This window comes from Leptopilina heterotoma, unplaced genomic scaffold (assembly GCF_015476425.1).
Source record: "Leptopilina heterotoma isolate Lh14 unplaced genomic scaffold, ASM1547642v1 Lhet_13, whole genome shotgun sequence".
NCBI classification, from domain to species: Eukaryota; Metazoa; Arthropoda; class Insecta; order Hymenoptera; family Figitidae; genus Leptopilina; species Leptopilina heterotoma.
Window position 1 is genome coordinate 2,231,037 of NW_025110848.1, and position 27,728 is coordinate 2,258,764.

Sequence of the window (27,728 nt, forward strand, 5' to 3'; positions counted from 1 at the left end):
AAAGTAATTGAATTTATACAAACCGTTATAATTTTTCCAAAATTCAATTTTTTACGTTTTTTTCAATATTTCTCATATGTATGCATTTAACCTTTTTTTGCTTATTAAAATTTTTATTTTCAAAATATAATTTAATATGAAAATGAAAAATGTTTTTAAGTACGTTTATGTACCATACAAAAAGAAACCACACGCGCGCGTAATAAATTTTAGCTATTAATAATAATTTCTTTTAATCGAAATAATAATTTACAGAAACATTACGTTTTCGAATGACCGAATTTTTCACTAAACTTTTGCAAGTAAATACTGCGAATTTTATAAGTAAATCCTTAATAAATTTTTATGAAAGTTTCGGTGCTGGGAGATCTTGTTCTGTAAACGTTCACACTGAATTTACCTTGCGAATTTTCTGGTTTTTGTAAATTCAGGAAATGTTCTAAAACAGTTGATGAAATAAAGAACAGTTCTAGAATGGGTGCAAACTGGAAGGAAATAAAATTCGGTACATGAGGCAATACAAATTTGAACCAAAACTAGAAAAGTTACCTTTTCTCCTTCTTTTACTGTTTCTTTTTTTTCTTTTCTTTTTTTTCCTTTTTCTTAAAAGAAGGAGAAAAGGGAGAAGAAACAGTAAAAGAAGAAGAGAAGTAAAGAGAAAAAGAAAAGAGACAGAAACAGAAGAAAAAAAGTAAAAAGAAACAGAAAAAGGAAAAGAGACAGAAACAGAAGAAGAAACAATAAAGAAAACAGAGAAGTAAAAAGAAACAGAAAAAGGAAAAGAGACAGGAACAGAAGAAGAAAAGTAAAAAGAAACAGAAAAAGGAAAAGAGACAGAAGAAAGAGAAGAGGGAAAAGAAAAAGACGAATAAAAAAAAAAATTAGAAGAACAAGAAGAAATTTGAAACCGTTTTCAGTTTATACAAAAAGAGAAGAATCTTTTATGTAACAATGGAACCGCTATTGGAAAAAGAAAAGAGAGAAGACGAAGAAATTTTCTCTCTCTCCCCCTTCTCTTCGACACAGGAGAGAAGAATCAATTGCTGGTCCTTGCGCGATCTAGAGCTCTCCTCTCACGAGTGATACAACTCGGATCATGATTTGCCCTCTCGCGGTTGGCCTCAGCCAGGTTCGAAGGCAAGGTAACTTCTATACACAACATGTAAGGGAGGTGGGACTCTATCTCTTTTCTCTCCGATGCTCCTCATCGCGCTCCTAAGGAGAGTTGAAGGATCATCTTATTAGGCCCACACTATATAAACACAAGCCGGCGGCATGGCGAGCAGTCATCCACCGTCTTCATTCTCCGTCGGGCCGGTTACATGCATATTCATTTCACATTCCCCAACCCTCGTTTTCGCGCCTAAAAATTCAAAAAAAAAAAATAAATAAATAATAACCAAAACCCACCCTTCAAAGTGTCAAGAGAATCTAAAAACAGCTCCAAGGGTTTTACAACATCAAAAGGGAATACAAACAAAAAAAAGTTGAAAATATTTTTGGTGCGTTTGTTTTACCGGAGGAAGAAAAAAAAGACAGTTTGCAACGGGCATTCAGCAAAAGCCCGGAAACATGTTTCATCTACAGGTACGTCGAAGAGATTCCAAATGGAGTTCTTAAGCTGCCTTCTTGTATTTGCCTGATTCGAAATACCCCAAAGAGAGAGATAGAGATAGAGATCCTTCTGCGGGATCGAATGATAGTCCAAATTCCCATTGGAAAAGAGGAAGATTCCTCGATATGAATCCTCAAGGAATTCTTCGATCTCTGAATACTTGACGAGATGTCGAGAATGGGAAAACTTGAAATACGTTCGTGGATGTTGTATATATAGCGTGGTTTCCTAGAGGATTGAGTTAAGCAAAAAAAAAAAAAGAAAAAAGGGTGGGAGGGGGTGCGGAAAAAGATTCGTGATTTTCTCTTTCACCCCTAGTGGAAATAATTTCAAAATTGGAGAATAAAACTTGAAATTCTTTTATTTGAAATTTTTCTATTTGGAAATTTTTCTCTTTTTCTCTTAGGAAAAAAAAAAATAGTGAGTGTGATAGATGGAAAATAGGTGACAGTGTGACTCGAGAGATTATCGAGATACAGTGCTGCCACCTTAGCGAAAATTTTCACTTTTATACGAGAAGCTACAAGAAAAGTATATTATAGATTTGAACTTATAACAAATTTAAAGAGTATCAAATATAGAAAGAAAGGAGGAAACGAAACCAAAAATAGTGATTTTATATAAAAACTTTTTTAGTCTTTTGTTTCTTAACATTGAATTTAAAAAAAAAATTCTACAGTACAATAACATTTAAATTTTTATTTTAGTTTAAAATTTTTATATTAACTATTAATTTTTTGCTAATATATATATATTTTTTTGATATTCTTTTTAATAATTTTTCTCTTTGTCAAACAGATTTTTTTTAAACAATAATTTTTTATTTTTTTAAATTGCTTATGGATTTTTTTGTATTCTTTTTAAAAATAACAAGAAACATTTTTTAACAATTTTTTATTATGACCACAAAGCATGAACAAAATTATTAATTATTATTAATACTTTATTGCAATCAGTTTCATTTACTAGAAATGATTAATTATTAATATGTTGTTATTAAGTAAACTTATTAATTAAAACTTAATAATTTATTGCAATTACTTGAATTAATTATTAAAAAATTATTAATTATTAATACTTTACTGCAACTTGTTTAATTAATTAAATAAAAATTATTAATTACGACTAGGTACTGTTTAAAAAGTTACAATTATTTAATTAAAAATTATTAGTTAAAAATACTTTGCAAAAAATTTAATTTGTTAATTAAAAATTTTTTCCATGAATGAAAATTTTTTTCTCTAAAAGAAGTAATCTTTTGAATTAATTTTCGATTTTTAAAAAAATTTTTTATAATAATAACTAGAAACATTCTTGTTGTATAAAAATTGTCTAACATTCAAGATATAACTAATTATTAATTAAAGTAATAATATTATTTTTATAACTGTTATTATTCTTTTTTTAATTATTATTCTTTTTTTAATTATTAGGATAATAATAATTATTATTATTATCAATATTACAATTTATAATTAATTAAATTTGTTAATTTATTAAACGTCTAGTTTAGTTTATTTATTAAAAGTAGATTAAACAAATTTTTTTTTTAAAGAATAATAATGTTTTTAGAGAATTAGAAAAGAGAAATTAGAAATAGAAAATAAATTGAAAACTATGAATTTCAAAAAATTAAAAATTTAAATTAAAAATAGAAAAAAAGAAAATATTTTATGGAAAAAAGGTTTAGTAACTTTATAACTAAATTCGCTACCTATTCGTATGAAAAAAAATTCCCTATTGTTAGCCAACAATTTGAAATCAACAATTTATTTTTCTTTTTAAATAAAAAAACCTTCCTTTGTAAATTTTCTACAAATATTATCAATATAATAATTTTGAATGAAAAAACTTTTATTCATAAATTTCTACTCTTTGATTTCGAAAAAACAAATATTCACTAATTAAATATCTATACAAAGAATAAATAAATAAAAGATTTTTCTTTTAAATGGAAACAAAAAATATAAAAAAGTATTTCAAAAACGATGCTTGAAAATTTGAAAGAAAATTTAATTTTCCGACAAAAATAAATCTTTTTCCCGTTTTTTTTTTTTTTTTTTGTTTTCAAAATGAAAGAATTCCAATCTCTTTAGTAAACAGCTTCTTTGCACACAGAGAAGAATTAAAAGAAGTATACGAAACAATAGATTGGATTTCAACTGAAACTGTGAAAGAGAAAATACATTTCGAGTTTAACGTTTTATTTTTCGTGTTTTATATATATAAATATATATACATATATACACGTATCTATTTTTCCCGTTGTGCTTTCCACTATATGCCTCTTCATGTTTTGTATCTCGTATTTCTAGTTTCTCGTTTTCACGGGGGTTTGTAATCTTACAGTAGTTCCACGCTTAAATTGCAGTGTTTTATAATTATTTTAATTTTCTCCACTCACAAACCAAATTCTAACTGTTAGAATTTTACGATTTTTTGTATTTTTTTCATTTGCTTTGTTTTGTTTCTTTTTTTTGAGAAATAAACTCAAAGTACAATTGTCACACAAATTACAGTCTTCATTGTTTGATTGAATTTTAACAATTAAATTCGTTTAATAGATTTTAACTAATTACTTACACTTTATATCAATTTAGAAATTATTCATCTATTATTATTCAGTTATTATTTTTTGTTTAACTTTATTTATTAACTATTATTTATTTATTCTAGTTTTTTTTTTTTACTTTTATTAACTAATTTACTATTTTTGTTTGTTTTCATTTACTATTATTCTTATTTTTTATTTTCTTTAATTTCAACTATTTATTTGCGTTTATTTATATACTTTTGTTTTTTATAATTTACTTACTTTCAATTATTGAATTTATTATTTATTTAAACAATATACGTGCTTGCAAAAAAATATGCCCTTTGCCCCCTTTATTTATCTTATTTTCAATTATTTATTTATTAACATTTATTTATCCATTTTTATTTGTTCATTATTTATTTATTTTCAATTAATTCGCCATTAGCTACTTATGTTATGTTATTAATAATTTTCATAATTAATTTAAAAACACAAAAGTTTGGATAATTAGCCTCAATTTTTTTTTATAATTACAATTGTCTAAGGTGGGAAAAGAAGCAAATGATACTTTTGTTCTCTAGAATATTTTCTTACCATTGTATTTACTCTTGAAGATTATGACCTCAAATTAAATTTTAATAAAATTTAAAATTAAATTCACAATGTAAATAACTTTTAAATTTTGCCGGTTTTTTTTACAATATTTAATTTAAAAATTCATTATTGCTTTCGATTTTCAAAAATTTTGTTTCACTTTCTAGTCTTAAATATTATTTATATAGATTTTATTATCGTGATTTAATAACTAATATAATCATTCTTTTCAAAATATTGTGATTAATGCTGTCATAATATTTAATTACGTATATAACATTATACATAATTATAATATTAATTTACGTAATTGTGTTTTACAATATTTATGAGAAATTGAATGATGAATATTTTTCTTAATAGTATAATTATTATTTTGATTAGAATTATTACTTTTCTTATAATTATTTCTATTTTGTTTATAAATGTTACATAGCTCATAATTATTGTGCTTCTTAATATTTTATTTTAATTATTATTAATTTATTATAATTATTATTAGTTGTACTTAATATTAAATAATTATAAAATGAGGGACAAAAAGTTTTTCTATAGAATTTTTAGATTGATAATTATTAGTTCGTTTATAATTATTATCTCGTTTGCAACTATTAATTTATTTAAATAAGATTGTAGGCAAATTTTTTTACAAAATTATTATTATTATATTATTATTATTATTATTTTACAATTATTAATAACTCTTATATAAAGAATACAATTATTATAATAGTTATTATAAGAATTGTTATAAATTAATTATATATTATTAATATAGTAAATTAATTTTTCTTTTTCGAATTTCGCGCCAGTAATGTTCTTTAAGTTGCCGCCTAGAGGGCATAAAAAGTCTCTCATAAACGAAGTGAACGAAGTGAATATTCATTGTTATTAAACGTTTTTAAAATTGCGTATATAAAATATTAATAGAAATATTAGGAACTTATTAAAATCAAATTTAATTTTTCAACTGTCATTACCTATTATATTCGATTGAAAAATAAAAACTCAATTTTCTTTGAAGCATATTGGTTGTAAAAATTTGAAGAAAATATATACACATTTTCATTGAGTCACGTATAAAAAAAATGTCGCGCACAATAAGGAAACGTTGTTGGTCGACATTTACGTTCGATTTTATGATGCGTAAGTAGAAAACGGTAATCAAACGCTCGCAATATCGTCGTCAATATATCATCATTCCTACACTATAAGCACCTGTCTCAGCTCCAACACATCACACGAGCACACGTGAATTACAAATAATTCCACACGTACATTGTTCATTATTTTCTTTTCAATTTCCCATCAATGTGGATATTTATAAAAAAAAAAAAATAATAATTTTTTTCTACGAATGTAGGAAAATAAATATTTTTTTATTATTAAAGAATGATATTTTTTTTATTCTTAAAGAATGGTATTTTTCTATTATTAAAGGATGGTATTTTTTTTACATTCTCTCATCACATATATGAGAAAGTATTTTATGAAAAAATAAAAATTGTTGGGAGAAAATTTGTATAATTTTGCGCAAAAGCATATAAAATTGCAAATGATCGCTAATAGAAGCTTTGGACGGTTTTCGAACATATAACGACATTGATAGTTTCGAAACACAATCGGGTATACATTCATTGGATTATGTAACGCGTTCAATCGGAAGAGATGCTTTCACGTGGAAAGCGAATAGTTTCAGTTTCAATTATTGCATCTTCGTTGAATAAGTGACTAGTAACATTGGCGTATGTAGTTAGAATTTTCTCGAAAGAGGGAGAGGAGAAAGAGAGAGAGAGATAGAGAAATGGAGACGATTCCCATAAAGCTCTTACGTTAGTTATTTATGAGGATAATGCTCATCGAGCAATAGATTTATTTAAATAAGGCAGTGCACTGAAGTGTTCTAAAAGAGAATTCATCATTTATTTTCAGGTAGTTTCTTTAAACTACAGGTTAAATAGATTCGTTACGTAATATACAGAGAGTAATGATCATTATTTCACAAGGGTTGAATCCTCTTATTTTTCAAATATAGTAAAAAAAAAAGAAGAAGAAAAAGCTGAAAAATGAAGTTCGCTTTTAAACGAGTTATCTGCTATTTGAATTATAGATTTGCTTACTGTGAAAATTTTTCTATTCGAATAATTTTTTGCTTGAATTAAAAATCTTTCCTAGAGAAAAATTTTTCGTATATCTTTAATCAGTTTTGATAATAATTTAAATTTCGAATTCAATTTCGATTTTTCGAAATAATTTGTTTCTTTTATGTAACTCGTCAATAAATTCTTTTCGAATCAATTCTCGTTGACTAAATTTCAATGTTTTAACAATTTTGTCATATTTTATTCCGAACAGGAATTTTTATATTTAAAAATAAAAATTTGAAACGTGACATTTCCTATTTTACCTAATTTTTGAAAACAATTTTCGCTTTGAGTGAAAACGTAAAAAAAATTAGAATTTGCAAATAAAATTGAAATTCAACCATCAAGATTTGAAAGAAATTTTTTTCTGTTGTAATAAAAATAAATAAATAATAATTGGAAAATTAATCTAAATTGTTATCAAAATCGAAGAAAAATTCTTTCCGATTCAATTTCTTTCATTCTGAAACTAAATTTTAATCCTCTTTTGAATTATGTAATTTTAATTTTTATCAATACGTTTTACTTGAAACTTGAAATTTAATTTAATTAGAATTAAAAGAAAATATTTAAATTTAGATTCGAAAAGTTTGACAATTTTTTTCCTCTCTTAAAATAGTTATTTTAAATTGCAATTATTCGAAGTCTTAGTTTGAAATCTGATTCATAAATCTATAAAAAAAAGTGCAAAAGTATTTTTAAAAAATATACATCTAACTTTAAAAAATTAGTTTAATTTGCAAAAAGTAGAGCAGAGGTTTAAAAATAAAAATAGAACTATAAACTTTAAAAACTTGCGCTTATAGATATTTTCTACTTTTAAAATAATTCCAATTAACCTTATAAAAAGATTCGTCTAAATCTATTTTAAAAACTAATTTTATTAACTACTATGAAATGAAAAACGTAATTTTATTTTCACGATTTTTCCTTCGCATTTTTTGCACAAAAACCCTTTTTTCAAAAAAGAGAGAAAAAAATTCAAGAATCAAAAGTTAACTTTACCCTAAATCGAATTTAAATACAAATAAATGTTGACTATCTATATTTTTTTTCCTACTGAAAAGATTGGAAAAATGAAACTATTATAATTCCTTAAGGATCACTTTTAGCTCATTTAAAATCCACTATAATTCATGTCGTTTTTTTTCTTTCCTACTCTCCATCTTTCTTTACATTGAACTAATTTATGGCTCTTGTAATTCTGCATCCCAAGCAATAATTTTCAATGAAGGAAAATGCCTCTTTTCCAAGAGAAAAAAGTTTCCTTCTTCTTTTTTTTTTGCACGATTAAATATCTCTAATTGAGTTTACATTATCCAACCTTAATTTCCAATCGATTTTTAGTGTTAAATCTACATTAAACATTTATCTTTTGATAAGCATCATTCAATAATGAACTTTTATAATACTCCTTGAGAATAATTTTCGCATTTATTATTATTTTCACAGTTCCGAACAATTTCTTTCTTCTTCTTTAACATTTTCAACTCTATTGACATTGAATCTTCCCTGTAATTACGCAGAAGATTTTCCATGAGTGAAAAAAAAATTTCTAAAGAAACATTTTTTTGTTCAAGAAAGTAGTCGAATTTCATCATTTTTATTCTATTTTTATTATTTATTTATTTAGGTTCATTATTTATTATTATTATTATTTTATAGTTTATTTATTACTTTATTATTTTATTATTATTATTATTTTTATTTATTACTATATTATTTTATTATTATTATTATTATTATTATTATTATTATTATTTTATAGTTTATTTATTACTTTATTATTTTATTATTCATTTTGAATATCAACGGGACAGGCCAGTAAATAATTATAACAATTATTTACTTTCATTCAAATGAAAAAGTATTTCTTAATTAAAAAAAATTTCGAATTATTTCTTTTCTAGTTTGTTACTATTTTTCTTTACATTGTTACTTCGATATTCTACGTCAATTTTTACTTTTAATTAGTAAAGTATTTGGCATTTTAATAAAAAAATGTTTTCTATATTAAAAAACCTAATTCATAACCTAAGAATATAAATATTGTACTTACATTACTTTTCAGTATAGTAATTTTTAGGCATAGTAAAAAAAAACTTTTCTTTCTTTTACTCATTCCAATTTTTCGTGAAATAGATTCATGTACTCTATTTGATTCACTTCGCTTGTGAGCGATTTTTTGTGCCATCTAGGCGGCATTTTAACGAACTTTATTGGCGCGAAATTCAAAAAATGAAAAATTTAATCAATAATAAATAATTAATTAATAACTAGTCAAAAATAATTGTATAAATTGACTATTAGTAGTTTTCAACTAAAAATTAGTTAAATCTTAAATATTTAATTTCTAAACGAATTCTCACTTTATAAATAAAATAATAAAAGTTATAATAATTTTAGGCAGTTTAATATTTATATTTTATGTGAAAATTACTCATTGCAATCAAAATAAGAATTATTATAAGCAAGGTAATAATTATGAGCAAAATTTTAATTACTATTAATAATTTAAAATAATAATAATAATAATAATAATAATAATAATAATAATAATAATAATTAATATTTATACTAACAATAATAATTAATATTTATAATAACATTTATAATAATTAATATTCAATTACTCAAATATATTGTAAAAATATTTATGTTCTGTATTCGCTTCATTTCGTTTGTGAGAGAATTTTCATGCCACCTAGGCGGCAATCTAACGAACTATGTTGGCGCGAAATTCAAAAAAAGAAAAAATTTAATTAGTCATACATAATTAATATTTATAAAATAATAATTGTGGAAATTTCTATTTAATATTTTACTTAATAATACTGAATACCTAACCTAATTACCTAATATTTTCTAGAATTTATGTAGAAATTGTATTTAATTTTTTTTTTACTTTAATTTTTGTGAATCTTAGACTTCAAAAAATAGTTTTTTTTCTGATTATAATAACCTCGGTTGAGGAAAAAAAAATGAGTTTCGGAAGAAAAAACGAAAAATATCAAAAAAGTACTTAAAAACGAAAAAATACCGAAAAGAAAAAAAGGAAAAATATCAAGAAAGAAAAATAAGAAAAATATTAAGAAAGAAAAAAAGAAAAATCATAGTTCAAGAGTAGTATAATAGTAAACATGAATTGTATTAGAAAGAATATTGAAAAATTGTTATTATAGTTATTTCTCAAGTCCTTTATAGAATCAACTTGTCATCTTAAATGTTTGAAACTCATTAATCTGTGGAGAATTGCTCGCGGAGATGTGGCAGTTAAACGTTACTCCCACTGCGTGTAACATGAACTTTTCAAAATCAACTTTTCTAGATATGCTATGACTGAAAGGGAAAAAGAGGAGCGGTTACGATGCAACATTTATTTTCTCTCTCTCTATATATATAGATATAGATATAGCGCAACGCTCCTCGACATTGAGATACTAATGGTTTGCCCTATGACTTCCTCACAATATCGTTTCTTTTCAGCAGGTGCACACACATAAGATTCCTTTGAATCGCAAAGTGCATTTGGAATTTGCAACCCACTCACTGAAAAGGACAATCTTATTATTAGCGGTCGAATATAACCTGCCAACGGGATTATTCCAATCTCGTACACTCGAAAATCTTGCATAATTTAAACTTTACGCTCAGAGAAAAAGGAAAACTTTTTATTCACACAAAAAAAAAGAGACGTACAACAGCGAACGATAATATGAAACTTTAACAAAAAATTTCCATAAATAAAAAAGCAAAAAAAAAAATCAGGACTGAACAATAATTTGAAAATGCTTATCATTTACAATTATGTAAAACAACTATAATTGAAGTGCTATTTAAATTTTTAATTGGAAATTATTTTTTGTAAATTATAAATTTTGCAATTGAAAATTAATGAAATTTATAATTGTAGTTTACAATTATAATTTTTAGCTATAATTTACAGCTATAATTTTTAGTTATAATTTATATTTTTCATTCACAGTTAAAATTTCAAAAGTAATAAAATTCTTCCCAGAAATTCAATTATGTTGAAAAATTTTTTTAAATTCTGTTTTAAATTTCAATTATCTTTAGAAACAATAAAATTCTTCTCCGAAATTCAATTATTTTTAAAATCAATAAAATTCTACGCCAAAATTCAATTATATTCAAACATTTTTTTAAATTCTCGTCAAAATTTCAATTATCTTTAGAAATAATAAAATCCTCCCCAAAAATCCAATTATGTTAAAAAATTAAAAAAAAATTCTGGTCTAAATTTCAATTATCTTTAGAAACAATAAAATTCTTCTCCGAAATTCAATTATTTTCAAAAGTAATAAAATTCTACGACGAAATTCAATTATGTTCAAAACTTTTTTTAAATTCTCGTCAAAATTTCAATTATTTTTAGAAATAATAAAATCCTTTCTAAAAATTCAATTATGTTCACAAATTTTTTTTAATTCTCGTCAAAATTCCAATTATCTTTAGAAATAATAAAATTCTTTCCAAAAATTCAATTATGTTAAAATTTTTTTAAAAATTCTGGTCTAAATTTCAATTATCTTTAGAAATATTAAAATCCTTTTTTGAAATTCAATTATTTTCAAAAATTTTAATAAAATTATTGTGATAAAATTTCAATTGTTTTCAAAAAATTATCTCAATTCAAAGATTTTTAATATCTATTATTTTAATAAAATTTTCCAAAAGAATTAAAATATTTAAACAAAAATTTAATTTAATTCTACGCAAACAATTAATTATTTTCTTAAAATAATAAAAATTTCACAAGAATTCAATTATTTACGGATTTTTTATAAATTTCTTTGCAATAATTCAATTATTTTCATAAATAATAAAATTCATTTTAGGAATTCAAATTATTTTCATAAATAATTAAAATTAAATTCATTGCAGAATTTCAATTATTTTTAAACCAATTTTAATCAAATTCCTCGAAAAATGTAATTATTATTAAAAATTTAATTAAAATTCGTCAAAAGAATTTATTTATTTAAAAATTATTAAAAATTATTTACTTTTGTACTTAAATAATTGAATTCTGGTAGAATTTTCTAAAATTGGAATAAAAATTAATTTAAAAATGAATTTCAGTTAAAATTTGAGATAATAATTGAATATTTTAAAAGCAATATAGCATGAATTTTTAAAAATAATTGAATTTTGGAAAAGTTTAATTGAATTTTTTTTTATATTATTTGAAATTTTTATTTTCTAATATATATTTAATTGAAGAATTCACGAATAATTGAAAATTAGTAAAATTGAATATTGTAAATAAATGGATTTGAAAATTGTCAACGAACTTTTTCGAAAATTATTGTAATGAATTTTTGAATTTTTGTTTATGAATCACAATTTTTTTAACAAAATTATTTATTTTGTTTTAGAAAAAGAAGAAAAATATTTGCACAATTCATATTTTTAATCTTATTTTTGGAACAGGATTTTTCACAGGAATTAAGACATTCAAAAATTTCAAATTCAAACTTTTTTTAAATTAAACAACTTATAAAAGTGGTGTTATAAAACATGAAGATATCGATTGCTCCGAGTCGAAGACTCGGAGTGATTGATTTCTTCCATGTTTTCTAATAATTAAAGAAATGATCGAGAGATAAAATCATTATTTTATATTATAAGAATATTGTTACTCTAACTTCATCAAAATTATTTTCATCATTTTAATTCAATTATTATTTTCTAGAATTTAAATTATTTTTTATGAAAATAATAATTGAATTCCATAAAAAAAATTTTATTATTTATGAAAATAATAATTGAATTCCATAAAAAAAATTTTATTATTTATGAAAATAATTGAATTACTAATTAATTATAGTTTGAAATTATAATTAATAATTCCAGTTTAAAAAATTATAGAAAATTGAAGAAAAAAAAAATTGAAAATATATTTCCTCTGAAATAGATGATAGATAATTTGAACTATTAAAAGATAATAAAATGGAAGAAATGGATTTTATAATGAACCGAATTATTTTTGTATAAAGTTCATTAAAGAATGATTTATATATTTGAAAGAGTTATAATAGACATCTTAAGTGGATTATTAATTCCTTAGATCCTCTATAATAGGAGAAAGTATTCACATTTTACTCTTGTTAAAGATTGGCGTTAAGAATCATCTTAGAAATGTTGATTACTTTTTTTTATGACTCTTTCAAAACACTCCTATTATACAGAAGCTAACAAACGCAACGTAATGATTTCTGTTGATAAAAAAGGAAAAAAGTGCGTAATAATTACATCATAAAAAATGTATCGTGTATATTGACGAGAAATAATCATCCGAGAAATACTAATTTTTTACGGTTAAACTATTACTTTCAATGAGCATAAATTTAATTTGTTACTCAATTAATTAATTACTAATAATAATAATAATAATAATAATAATAATAATAATAATAATAATAATAATAATAATAATAATAATAATAATAATAATAATAATAATAATAATAATAAAACAGAAATACAACTCGGAAAATAATTTCTGCATATGAGAAAAATTCCGATATTAAAGAAAATCTAAAATAATGTAATTGAATGAATGTTTTCCTAACAACTGTATTTTTCTAATCCTTTGAAATGGTTTCTATTTCTACTTTCTGCTTTCGATTCTCGTTTACTTCCTTTTCCAATATTTTTTTTTACTTTTATTTTTTTTTATTACTTTTAGTAATTTTGCTTTTTCTTCTCAAAACTTATTTATTTTATTTTCCTCCTTTCTTTTAGAACTCTCATAAAATAACTCCAGCAACATAAAGTTTTCATCGCAAGAAATTGGACCCTTCAAAACAAATGCCAGGAAAAAAGGGGAACTAAACATTTCCGAGATAATTAACTTATCGAACTTTTTATCATTATTTAAAAAAAAAATTCATTTTTAAATTCTCTTTTTCGCCTCTTTAAAGAAAAGTAACAACTTCTCTTCCCTGTAAAAAAAAAATGTAATTTTTATTTATTTCGTGAATATATAATCAAAAGGGGAAGGTTAATTTTAATCAATATATCTTGATGTTGATATTTTAAAATTGTAAATAAATTGCGATTAATAGTTTCCTCTTTCTTTCTTTTTTTTTTCTTTGAAATCAGAGATAATCTTTACATATTTTATAAATTTATCGTAGTTTATATTTCAAGAAGTGGAAAAAAAATGCATTTATCATTTTTCACTATTCCCGTGGGTGAATTGAGTAATAGGTGTTGATTTATAATACCTACTGATTTCTTGTAAAGCCATCTTTTAGACGTCAACGAGATATAAACCGTAGGAAATGTTACTTTGTAAGTCAACACTCAACATCGCATTAATGCCTATCTCTATCTTAATCTAAATCATTCAGCAATTAGTGACAGGTTTCTACTAATCTTCTCCTATAATGCTTAGGCATTAACCGCCTCTTTTATTCGATTTTTTCTTCTTTTTGACTCTTGAATGAAGTAAAAAAAATTTTCACACTCGATTTTCCAATTCTTTAATAAAATTAATTAGCTAATTAGTTAATTAATTAGTTAATTAATTAAATTATAATTTATCATTATAACAAAATCCTTTTTTTTAAATTTTTTAATTTTGGTAGGTACAAAACATTAATTTACACATTAAAAAATGAATTATTTACTTAATTAATTACTTAAATTAAATTGTATTAAATTATTTTTCTATTTCTCATTAAAATACATTTAAAAATTATCAAAAGGTAAAAAATTTTCGTTCATCTAAACGTTTAAAATTTTAGAAATATTTTGTTTATTCGTTAATAAAATTATTTATAATTAATTAACAATAATTGCACAATTAATCATAAGATTATAATAACATAAACAAATTTATTTCATTAATATAAAGAGAATCCATTGAAAAAATTACGAAAGATTAACAAAAATTTTTTTAAGAAAATGAATTTATATACGAATATAAATGACTTTATATTAAAAATAAAAAAAATTATGAAGAAACAAAACAAAATAATAAAAAGAATATTGAAATGAACCATATGAAATTAATGAAATAAAAATTAAAAAAATATTAAAGTAACCAATAATCGTAACAGAATAAGAAATAATAATTTATTAAAATTTAAGAAAAATAAAAAAACAGTGAAATAAAAAATAGTTAATATGAAAATAAAAATAATAAATAGCTAAAAAAATAAATAAAAATAGTGAAACAAACAATTGGAACTACTAAAATAGAAAAAAAACTCTCTAAATTTGAATTAGTAAAAATGTTTACTAATTTAAATTAGTAACTGACTTTTTGCTTCTGAATTAGTAAATTTTACTAATAAATAGTAATTTCTACTAATTTTCTACAAATCTATTCTCAAAAATTTGAAACAGTAAAAATTATTAATAACTTGAATTAGTCATTGACCTTTTCCTTTTGAATTAGCAAATTTTACTAATAAATTGAAATTTCTATTACATTTCTATTTACAATTTACTAATAAATTTCTATTTACAATTTACTAATAAATATCTATTACAATTTTTCTAATAAATAGTGATTTCTACTAATTTATAAGTAAATTTTACTAATAAATAGTAATTTCTACTAATTTAATAGTAAAATTTACTAATTCAAAAGCAAAAAGTCAGTCACTAATTTAAATTAGTAAACATTTTTACTAAATTTTACAAAATTAATATTCTTTTAATAAATTGTAATTTCTACTAATTTAATAGTAAAATTTACTAATTCAAATTAGTAAACATTTTTACTAAATTTTACTAAATTAATATTCTTTTATTAAATTGTAATTTCTACTAATTTAATAGTAAAATTTACTAATTCAAATTAGTAAACACTTTTACTAAATTTTACTAAATTAATATTTTTTTAATAAATTGTAATTTCTACTAATTTAATAGTAAAATTTACTAATTCAAAAGCAAAAAGTCAGTCACCAATCGGAATTAGTAAACATTTTTACTAATTCAAATTTAGAGAGTAATAAATACCCAAATAAAAAAATAGTAAATAAAAAAAATAAAAAATTAAAAAATAGAAAAACAGTAAATAACAAAATAAATGAATAAAAAATAGTGAAATAAAAATAGTAAATAAAAAAACAAAAAAAATGAATAAAAAATATAAAATACTGGAACTAATGATATTTTGCTATTTTCATAGATGACAGTTCTCTGTTTGGCAGTGGCCACTGTCGTCTGCGATTTACCGCCAGGCACAAGAAGAAACACGTATCTACCGCCGGAGCCAACGAAAGGTGGTTATGACTATAATAAACCGCCGGGAACATTTCCAAGGCCAACGACGGGATTCCCCTCGTCGAGGCCAACATTTCCAGTAGGGCCCACGAGACCAACTCCCACTTTTCCCACAGGCCCAACGAGGCCCACGACACCTGGTAGGCCAACGTATCCCGGTACAGGAACAAGGCCCACTCCCGGCTTTCCTACACCTGGAACACGACCCACACCCGGTGGTAATGGTTACCCCACTCCTGGACCAAGACCCACACCAGGATTCCCCGATTATCCCGGTTCACCGTCCGGAAATAACGGCAACAATATTGACGTAAGTTTCGATATTTCTTAAATGTCTTTTTTTATTTATCGAGAGAATGCAAATTTCTTTTTTAATTCAATTTTTGCACTTACTTTATAATTATTACTTAATTTTCAATAATTTAGTTTCGATTTCAGTAAATTCAATCTAATGGAATTTTTATTTATGTGAATTATTTTTTTATTTTTTTATTATGAATTGTTTTTTGTTCCATTTACCTAAATTATTTTTATTTCCACTGAGTTCTTTTGTTCTATTTACATGAATTATTGCTTTTATTTCATCTATCTAAATTTCTTTTATTCTAATTATCTGAATTATTTTTTTATTTTTATTTATCCTATTTTTTTCTATTTAGTTGAGTTTTTATTATCTCACTTTTCTTTTATTCTGTTTAGTGAATACATTTTATATTAATTATTTTATAACTTTGTTTATCTCAATTATTTTTTATTTTGTTTAACTGAGTTATATTTTTTTACTCAACTGAATGAAAAATAGTTTTTATTGTTTAAACCTGAATTTTTTATTATTTTATCACTTAACATTTTTTTTTATTTCCTTTACCAGACTTTTTTTTATGTATAAAACTCAATTGTTCTTTTTATTATCTTTACCTGAGTTTCTTTTATTCTATTTACCTGAAATTTTTTTTTATCTACTTGAATTATTGCTTCTACTCTCTAAATTTGAATTAGTAAAAATATTTACTAATTTCAATTAGAGACTTTTCTTTTACTTTTGAATTAGTAAATTTTACTAATAAAAAATAATTTTAACTAATTTATAAGTAAAATTCATTATCAAATAGTAATTTATACTAATTTATTAGTAAAATTTATTATTAAATAGTAATTTCTACTAATTTTCTACAAATCTATTCTCAAAAATTTGAAACAGTAAAAATTATTAATAACTTGAATAAGTTTACTTGAATTAGTATATTGAATAACTTGAATTAGTATATTTGACTAATAAATAAAAATTTCTGCTAATTTATTATTAAAATTTACTAAAATATAATAATTTCTACTAATTTATTGTTAAAATTTACTAACAAATAGTAATTTCTACTGATTTTTTACTTATCTATTCTCAAAAGTTTAAAATAGTAAAAATAATTAATAATTTGAATTAGTGACTGACCTTTTGCTATTGAATTAGTATATTTGACTAATAAATAAAAATTTCTGCTAATTTATTATTAAAATTTACTAAAATATAATAATTTCTACTAATTTATTGTTAAAATTTACTAACAAATAGTAATTTCTACTAATTTTTTACTTATCTATTCTTAAAAGTTTAAAATAGTAAAAATGATTAATAATTTGAATTAGTGACTGACCATTTGCTTTTGAATTAGTAAATTTTACTAATAAAAAGTACTTTCTATTTACAATTTAGTAATAAATTTCTATTAAAATTTTTCTAATAAACAGTAATTTCTACTCATTTATTAGTAAAATTACTAATAAATAGTAATTTCTACTAATTTTCTACTAAGCTATTAGCAAAATTTAAAATAGTAAAAATAATTAATATTTTGAATTAGTGACTGACTTTTTGCATTTGATTTAGTAAATTTTACTAATAAATTAGTAGAGATGACAATTTATTATTAGATTTTACAAATAAATTAGAATAAATTACTATTTATTAGTCAAATTTACTAATAGTAAAAATTACTATTTATTAATAAAATTTACTAATTCGAAAGCAAAAAGTAAATCACAAATTCAAGTTAGTAAACATTTTTACCATTTCAAATTTGGAGTTGTGTGTTTACTCTAATTTCTATTATTCTTTTCACGTAATTTTTTTTTTTTAACAAATAAGTTTTCTTAGTTCTCTTAAAGTAATTTAGTTTTCTTAATCCATTTACCTAAAGTATTGTTTTCATTGTATATTTACCTGAGATTCTTTTTTTACGTGAATTATATTTTTATTTTGTTTCTTTAAACTAAATTATTTTTAATTTTGTTTATCTACATTATTTTTTTATACTTATCATAATTTTTTTTTCTATTCACTAGAATTATTTATTTATTCACATGAATTCTGTTTTCTATAATATTTATTATTTATTCAAATTCTTTTTTTTAATTTCAGTTGTAAGGAAATTTAGATTAAGTTCAAGTAAACTTGAACTTCTATTGATTTAAATTTTCTTTTAACTGTTTGTAGGAATTTTTAGGAATTTTTAGTATATTCCAAAATTTTATGTGTAAAATATTTTCAAATTTCTATTTTTTGTCAGTAGTAAAATAAAGTTGTAGTCAGACGATAAAATTTTCATTGAGTAATTCCACTATCAGTAGTGTAAGTACGTTTTAGTCAGACAGTGATTTTAAATTTTTGTAATTTTTAAAATTGCAATAAAAAATTAATATATTATTGATAATAACATCTGTTGACAAATATTGTTCTTTAAAATATATTCTTCAGTACATGTACTTTGTCTCGTTTACGAGCGAGATTTTACGCCGTCTAGGCGGAAATTCAGACAACTACTTTGGCGCAAAATTCAAATTTAACGAAACAAATCAAACCAATTAAAAACCATTTAATTAATATTACTTCGATATTATTTGAACCCACGACTTAAAGTAATATTTTGTCGGATAAAATTTTAGATTTTTTAATAAAACTGCAGTAAAATTGTCTGGTGAAATAAAAGAATCAATAAACCAGAGTCTAACCATAAAAAAGGCCGACAAAGTAAACTTTTACTTTCTATTTTCCATTGTAAATGACAGTGTCAAAGTTCTGAAGCAGGTACTTGTAATAAAAAATGTAATTTTTCGAAAGTAAACACGTTTATAGTAAAAACGTGAAAAATCTTTTATCATTTGAGGGAGTATTTTCCCAAAGAAACATGTCATTTAGAAGATAAAAATCTCAAGAAATATAGCAGTCGCAAATGTACGACGACGATGATAACAAACAAAAAAAAAATGTCTATATATAAAAACCAGATATCACGAGTAGAAAAATTTGATATCGTCTACAAATGGACACACCTATTTATGCTCTTTAAGTATAGAGAACACTTTCTCGCTCATCTTGGTTTAGGGAAAGACGTAAACAGAGAGAGAGAATCTGCAATCTAACAACGTGAGTAAAGGGGCGCTCGCGCTCGCGTTGAAGTTTACTTGCCAGCGGCTCAAACTTTTTTACGAGCAACGATATCACTGTACACAAATGCGTTTCGCAAAAAAAGACCACTGAAGAGAAATGTTTCTTTCATATCTCGCGGCAGCATGCTTTTTCCAAGACGGGACCCTATTTCAAAAAACTGTTCTCACGTGTATGCTCGCGACTTACTTGCCTTCTTTTTTTTTTATTTTTTTCTTTTATCTCAAGACGGACGTACTTTTGACGTTTGAAACAAAAATTACGAACTTGGAATGCATACAACTATATACAGAGAGGGAGTGGGAGAGAAATAAAACTGAGAATGAATTCAAAATATGTATGTGTCCTCAACCAGGAAAGAAAAAGCTTTTTACCAGTTGACGAAGAGCCGTTCAAAAATGAGAAATTCCCTTATCGCCTCAAGCACTTTAAAAGAATATTTATCCAAGTTTTTAAAAAACTCTTTTCAAGAAAACTTCCCAGGAAATGATGCATTATAAATTCCACTACATGCTATATATGCAAAATGATAATTAAACTTGAATTTAACTTCTGAGAGGGAAAATTGGAAGAAAATAATTACACACATTTTTTTTTTTGGTTGAGATAACACTTTGAGGTGAATGAATAGAGCTAAATTTTGCTTTTTCCAATCTTTATTCTATCGAAACTCTTTTTATCTAAGAAGAACTGTTAAATTATTAACTAATAATTATTATTATTATTATTGCTATTATTATTTTTATTCTTAAGCATTATAATTATTAAACTATAATTCCTTTTTAGTTTATAGAAACAAAATTAATAATAAGAAAATTTTAGACTTAAAACTATAAATTAAATTTTTCATAACTATAAAACATGAAGAAATCAATAACTCCGAGTCTTCTACTCAAAGTGATCAATTTCTTCATGTTTTATAATTATAAAAGACGATCGAGAGATAAAATCATTTACAAAAACTTTAACTAAAATTCTTCTTTAAATCGATTATTTTTAATAATTTTCAAAAAAGTTCTTTGACAATTTTTAAATCCATTTCTTTACAATATTCTATTTTACGAAATTTCAATAATTCGCAAATTCTTCAATTAAATAAATATTAGAAAATAAAGACTTAAAATAATATTTAAAAAATTCAATTAAACTTTTCAAAAAAAAAAATCATTTCAAAACTCAATTATTTTAAAAAATTCACGCTATATTAATTTAATAATATTAATATTATTAATATTATTCAATATTCAATTATTTTCTAAAATTTTAACTAAAATTAATTTTTATTTTTTATTGTAAAATTCTATTAGAATTTAATTATTTAAATACAAAAATAAATAATTTTTTGAATAATTGAATGTTTCTTGAAATTCAATTCCCATAAAAAATCGTTATCAACAAATTTCCAAATAATTGAATTCTATCAACGAATTTTAATAAAGAATAATTACATTTTTCGAGAAATTCGATTAAAATTGTATTAAAAATAATTAAAATTCTGCGATGAGTTTTATTATTAGTTAAAATAATTGAATTATAGTTGTTTTTAATAATTTAATTCCTGTGAAATTTTCATTATTTTATTAAAATTCCTGAAGATAATTGAATTTTATTACTTATGAAAATAATTGCATTTTTGTAATGAATATTGTTATTTGTGAAAATAATTGACTTCCTCCGAATGATTATATTATTTATGAAAATAATTAAATCGCTGAAAAGAATTTTAAAATCTATGAAAATAATTGAATTGCTGCAAAGAATTTACTGACAAATTTTAAAATATTTCATTTTTTCGAAAACATTTATACAAAATTTAATTTTAAATCATTGAATTCCTGTAAAATTTTTATTATTTTTAGAAAATAATTAAATGTTTATGTAAAATTTTAATAAAATTTTTGTTTAATAATTGAATTTTTTTGGGAAATTTTATTAAAATAGTAGAATATTGAAAAACATTGAAATAAGAAAAATTTTCGAAAATAATTGAAATTTTGCCATGAATTTTATTAAAATTCCTGAAAATAATTGAATTTTGTCCAACAATTTTGCCATTCATTTATAAAGATAATTGAAAAGTTGACGACAACTTTTTTTTATTTTTGAAAATAATTGAATTCTTTGGAGATATTCTGTTAATATTATATTGGAAATAATTCAATTTTTGCAATAATTTATAACTTTTACAAAATTAAATTTTTTTTTTGCGTTTTTTTAACCAAACATCTATAAATCCATTATTTTTGATCATTTTTGAAAAAGTTCTTTAAGAATTTTTAAATTCATTTGTTTACAATTAAATTTTTAAATTTCAATTATTCGTAAATTCTTCAATTAAATATATATTAGAAAATAAAAACTTCAAATAACATTAAAAAAAATCCGCAATTCAAGTTTCTCAAAAAAAAAATTAATTCCACAAAATTGTTAGTTAAAAATATGAAAAATTCAAATTTTCAAAGATTTAAATCTGAAAGCTTTCCAAAATTCAATTATTTCTAAAAATTTACGCTCTAATGCTTTTAAAATTCAATTATAATCTAAAATTTTAACTGAAATTCATTTTTAAATCAATGTTTTTGAGAAAATTCTAGTAGAATTCAATTATTTAAATAAAAAAATAACAATTCATTGAATAATAGCATTTTTCTTAAAATTGAATTCTTATAAAGAATTGTATCTATAAATTTTTAAATAACTGAATTCTTTTGACGAATTTTAATAAAATTTTTAAGAATCTTCAAGAAAATAATTAAAATTTTGCAATGAGTTTTATTTATGAAAATAATTGAATTCCTATGAAGAATTTGATTATTTATGAAAATAATTCAATCCCTGTAAAAAATTTGATTATTTATTGAAAATAATTAAATTAGTGCGAAGGAATTTATAAAAAAAATTTGTAAATAATTAAATTTCTGTAAAAGATATTGAAAATCATTGACTTGAGGGAAATTTTTGAAAATAATTGAATTTCGGAGATTAATTTAATTATTTTTGAAAATAATTGAAATTTTGCAATCATTTGTAATTTTTCTAAAATTATCCAATATTTATTAAAAAGAATTATAATTAATTAATAATAGATAAAAATAATTTTTGGTAAAATAATCGAATAGGCAAATTTGGGGTCCATTTATGCGCCTCAAAACTTCTATAAAATATTTTTTAAAGTTCACAATTCACAATAAAGAATAAAAGAATAAAAGAATTTTGACATAATGTCATTCGTGATTTATTGAACTTTATTTGTCAATCTATTCTTTATTGAAAGACAATAAGAAAAGGGTAATCAAATAAATTACCTCAATGCCTAAAGCATTAAGGCATCAATAATAATAATAGCTTTTTATCATTTTCAAAAGATAATATATAAAGAATATATGCTTATGAAATCAATTTCCATTCAATAAATCTTTAAAAAAAAAACAATTTTATGGCTGAAAATATCATCAGTGTATTAAAATATATTTAATCTCCATATGATATCTGAGACATTCATTTGATGCCCTCTCTGCAATTATTAAATCACTTGCCCGCAGGAATGTAAAATATAGATATTCAAATATTACTTCCCCTCTCCCGATGTGTATATATATGAATAATGAAACAATTCCACGTTTTAAACTAAATTCTTGTTGGCAAATGAAAATGTACAATTTATAAAATATATTACAAAACATAAACAAAAGAACATTAAACTGACACTTTTATTCATTTTCGAATCTAACATTATGAATTTATCATCATTATAATATTAGTTTGCAAAATCTATTGTCTATGAGTTTTTGTTTCTAATTGAATATTCAATAATATGCGCTAAAACGAGATATATATTTTGGGTAATCCAATGCATTATACTCGTTTTAGTAAAATTAACTGATAATGATGATGATATTATAAATATGATGATTGTAATTAGGTTTATTATAGATTGTTGAATTTCATATGTATATATGTGAAATCAAAATGCGGTGTACTGTTATCATTTTGTTCTCGGAGTAAAGAGAATTCCTCTCTAATCCAACTAGATTAATAATAATAATAGTAATAATAATATTAACTTCCAATTTGATAAAAATTAATTTCTCAGTTTGGAAATTAAACTGAAATTACGTTCAGATTACTTTGTTTTACTCTCTTACTTATTTATTTATTTAAATAGCAAATTTATTGTAATTATCTGCCTGAGAGAAAAATAATTTTTCTACGAAAAGAAATTTTTTTTCATTTAAAATTTATTTTGTTTGGTTTGATATTTATTTCTTTAAATTTCATATTTGTTTTCTCAAACTTCAAAATTTGTTTTATCGAATTTGAAATTTATTTCCTTAAAATTCAATTTATTGACTTAAAAACAAATCTATTTTTAACAAAACTAAAACTCGTCTGACTAAAAACGCCTCTTTTATTTAAAATTTCCTTTGAATATCAAATTTTTTTTAAACTTCAAAATTTATTTTCTCCAAATTGAAATTCATTCCCTTAAAACTCATAAATTTATTACCTTAAATTTAATCTACTTAAAAAAAAAATCCGTCTGACTACAAACGACTTTTTCTACTTAAAATTTTCTTAAAATTTCAAATTTTTTTTAAACTTCAAAATTTATTTTCTCCAAATTGAAATTCATTTCCTTAAAATTCATATTTATTACCTTAAAAGCAAATCTATTTAATCCCTCCTTCTCTGTCTGACTAAAAACGCCTCTTTCTACTTAACATTTCATTTGAATTTCAAATTTTTTTTAAACTTCAAAATTTATTTTCTCCAAATTGAAATTCATTCCCTTAAAATTCATAAATTTATTACCTTAAATTAAATCTACTAAAAAAAACAAAATCCGTCTGACTACAAACGACTGTTTCTACTTAAAATTTCCATAAAATTAAAAATTTTTTTTCTCAGACGTCAAAATTTTGATAAATTTCTTGTACAGACATCTTTTTTTCATTATTTTAAAGAAAATTCCTACTAAAAAAAATATTCTCTATTAAATAAATGCGATTTTGATCGTTAAAAAATACTTATTACACTTTTATTTCTACGGGGTAAAAAGGGCAAAAATTATTCACAAAAAATTAATACTTGCTTTAAAAAATGGAATTTAAAAACAGCGGAATTCCTTTGTCTGAACAAAAACTACTTGTTCCACTTTGGAAATCAACATCTACTTAACAAACACTTGTCTAAGTGAAAACGATTTTTTCTACTTACAGAGAAAATAAGGAGGTACAAAAAACAAGTTTTTTTGAAGTAAAAAGTTTCTGTCTGCGCAAAGAGGGCTTTTTCTACTTGAAAAAGAAGAGGCAGCTCTAGAAAGTAAATTTCATAATCTTAAAGAACTTAGTTTTTGAATAAAAGCTGAATTTATTTGCTATAAAATAAAACATTTGGATATAAAGTAAAATATTTAAAAATAAAATTAAAATATTTAAAATAAAGAAAAATTTTTTATACAAAGAGCCAAATAGTCTTTAAAAAAAAAAAATAGATAAAAAAAATTGTTCGCTTGAATGAAAAATTAGTCCTTTAGAAAAGAAATTTAAGTGAAAAAAATTCTGTGTCTACTTAAAAATAAAAATTTTTCAGAAAATAAAGTATATATACTTAAAATTTTCTTAAAATTTCAAATTTTTTTTAAACTTCAAAATTTATTTTTTCCAAATTGAAATTCATTTCATTAAAATTCATATATAGGAATATATTCCTTAAAAACGCATTGTCTGACCAAAAAATACTTTTACTACTTAAAAGCATTGAAGAAGAATAGTTATATTCAGAAGAAACATTTTTTTTCTATTGGAAGAATGAATATAGTTTTCTAAAGAAAAATTTGTGACTGACGAAAAATACTTTTTCTGATTTAAACAGAAAATTTTTATTAAGAAAGGCAATTTTTATACTCGAAAAAAAATTTGTCTTGTCTAAATAAAAATTACTTCTTCTACTCAAAAAGAGAATGTCAAATCTAAAACAAAATTTTTTAGTATGTAATAACGATTTGAGTGACAATGAAATACTATTTCTATGCAACACAAAAACGATTTTCCAAAAACCAGCTTTTTATTATCAAATTACTATTCGTCTGAACAAAAAGTGCTTTTTTCACTTAAATGGAAAAAATTACATTGAGAAATAGCTTTTTCTTCTTAAAAACTATTTGTCTGACTAAAAAATACTTTTTCTACTCAAAAAGATAATGTAACCTCCAAAAAAAAATTTTTAGTGTTAATTAACGGTTTGTCTCACTATAAAATGCTTTTTCTTCTTAAAATAACAATGATACTCTAAAAAACCGCTTTTTATTCTCAAATTATTATTCGTCTGAAGAAAAAGTGCTTTTTCCACTTAAATGTAATAAATTACATTAAAAAAACAGCCTATTGTTCTTAAAAATGATTTGTCTGACTAAAAATACTTTTTCTACTTAAAAAGAAACGTAACTCTAAATAATATATTTTTATTTTAGAAAAGTATTTTGTCTGACTAAAAAATACTTTTTCTACTCAAGACGGAAATGTAATTTTAAAAAATATCTTTTTTGTTTCAAAACAACATTTTGTCTGAACAAAAAATGCTTTTTCTACTCAAAACTAAAAAAATTTTTTAAACAGTTTTCTTTTTTAAATTGAGTCTGACTAAAAAATACTTTTTCTACTCAAAAAGGAAACGTAATTTTAAAAAATATCTTTTTGTTTCAGAACAACATTTTATCTGATCAAAAAATGCTTTTTCTACTCAAAACTAAATTTAAAAAAAAAATTTTTTTTCTAAATGGTTTGTCTGATTAAAAAATACTTTTTCTACTCTTAAAGAAAATGTTTCTCTAAAAAAACAGCAATTTTTTCCTAATGAACGATCTGTCTAAACAGAAAGTATTTTTCCTACTTAAATAGAAAATTTTATTCTGAAAAAACAGTTTTTTATTCTGTAACAAAGATGTGTCTGAACAAAAAGTGCTTTTTCTACTTAAAAAGAAAAATATACTTTAAAAAACATTTTTACACACCTAAAAACTCTTTGTTCGACCAAAAACTGCTTTTTCCACTGAAAATTAATATCTACTCAACAAAACTATTTTTTCTACTTCAAAAAAAAAGTTTCGTCTGACCTAATATTTACTTTTCTACTTAGAACCTAAAAGTTGCATTAATAAAAACCAAGTCCAATTTTACAAAAAAAATTTTCTTTAATTTTACAATTATATTTTACTTTCTCTATATTTTACAGTAATTAAAATTAATTTTAATCCTGAAATTATTATTCACTGACATTAAAAAAATTTTTTTTACGTTTTCAATATTCTAAAATAAATGAATAAAGAATAATATTTTATTTTAGCACGATCATGGTCACCATGAGCCAGGCATGCCGTTTGACTTCAATTACGCCGTAAAGGAAGACGCTTTTGGAAACGACTATTCGCATAACGCTATTAGCGATGGTGATGTTACACGTGGGGAATATCGAGTTCAATTACCGGATGGTCGCTTACAAATCGTTCGTTACACCGCAGATTGGAAACACGGTTTTTCAGCTCAAGTTTCCTATGAGGGAACGCCACGATTCGGCGCGCCAGGACCTGGTGGCAATTTCCAAGGATATTAAGAAAAAAAATTCTCTTCATAAAGAAAACAAAAAAAAATCCACTCGAAAAGTGCACTTTTATATTATATATATTTTTTACCTTGTGCTTCGATATTATTATATATTTTATTTTCGATTCCATTTTTGAAAAATGTAACACCATCTAAAAGCAAAAAAACCGTTCGCAAGAAATTTTTATCAAAAAAACATCTCAATTCAAAAACAAACTTTTAAACTTCAATAATTTAATCGATAATAGTAATTTCGCACCTTTTTTTATAAAAGCGACATTTACACTAGAAAAAACTTTTGCGAAATTTCAATTCGCTAATAAAATAAAATTTTGTAGAAATTGAAAAAACAATTTGATTTTATAATTTTTAAATTATGAGTTAATTTAAATTTTTATTTTATCTAAATCTAAATTTTATTTAATTAGCTAATTATAATTTCGCACTTTTCTCGCAATTTACAATATAAAATAAAGACAACGTAATATAATTTATTATAAATCTTTTTGTATAAAATATTTAATGAAAATGC

The 27,728-nt window shown here is 22.4% G+C and overlaps 1 protein-coding gene across 1 annotated transcript; it reads left to right on the forward strand.

Moving 5' to 3' along the window:
- The first annotated feature begins 1,124 nt into the window (after nucleotides 1–1,124).
- On the forward strand, nucleotides 1,125–27,504 carry LOC122512913 (ESX-1 secretion-associated protein EspK-like). Its single transcript, XM_043629059.1, has 3 exons — nucleotides 1,125–1,587; nucleotides 16,062–16,466; nucleotides 26,940–27,504. The coding sequence occupies exons 1-3, from the start codon at nucleotides 1,573–1,575 to the stop codon at nucleotides 27,204–27,206; spliced, it is 687 nt and encodes a 228-aa protein (XP_043484994.1). The 5' UTR covers nucleotides 1,125–1,572; the 3' UTR covers nucleotides 27,207–27,504.
- Nucleotides 27,505–27,728: the final 224 nt, after the last annotated feature.

Coding starts and splice junctions, on each gene's coding strand:
- LOC122512913 (XM_043629059.1), top strand. Junction 16,467..26,939: donor ATAACGGCAACAATATTGAC/GTAAGTTTCGAT, acceptor ATTTTATTTTAG/CACGATCATGGTCACCATGA.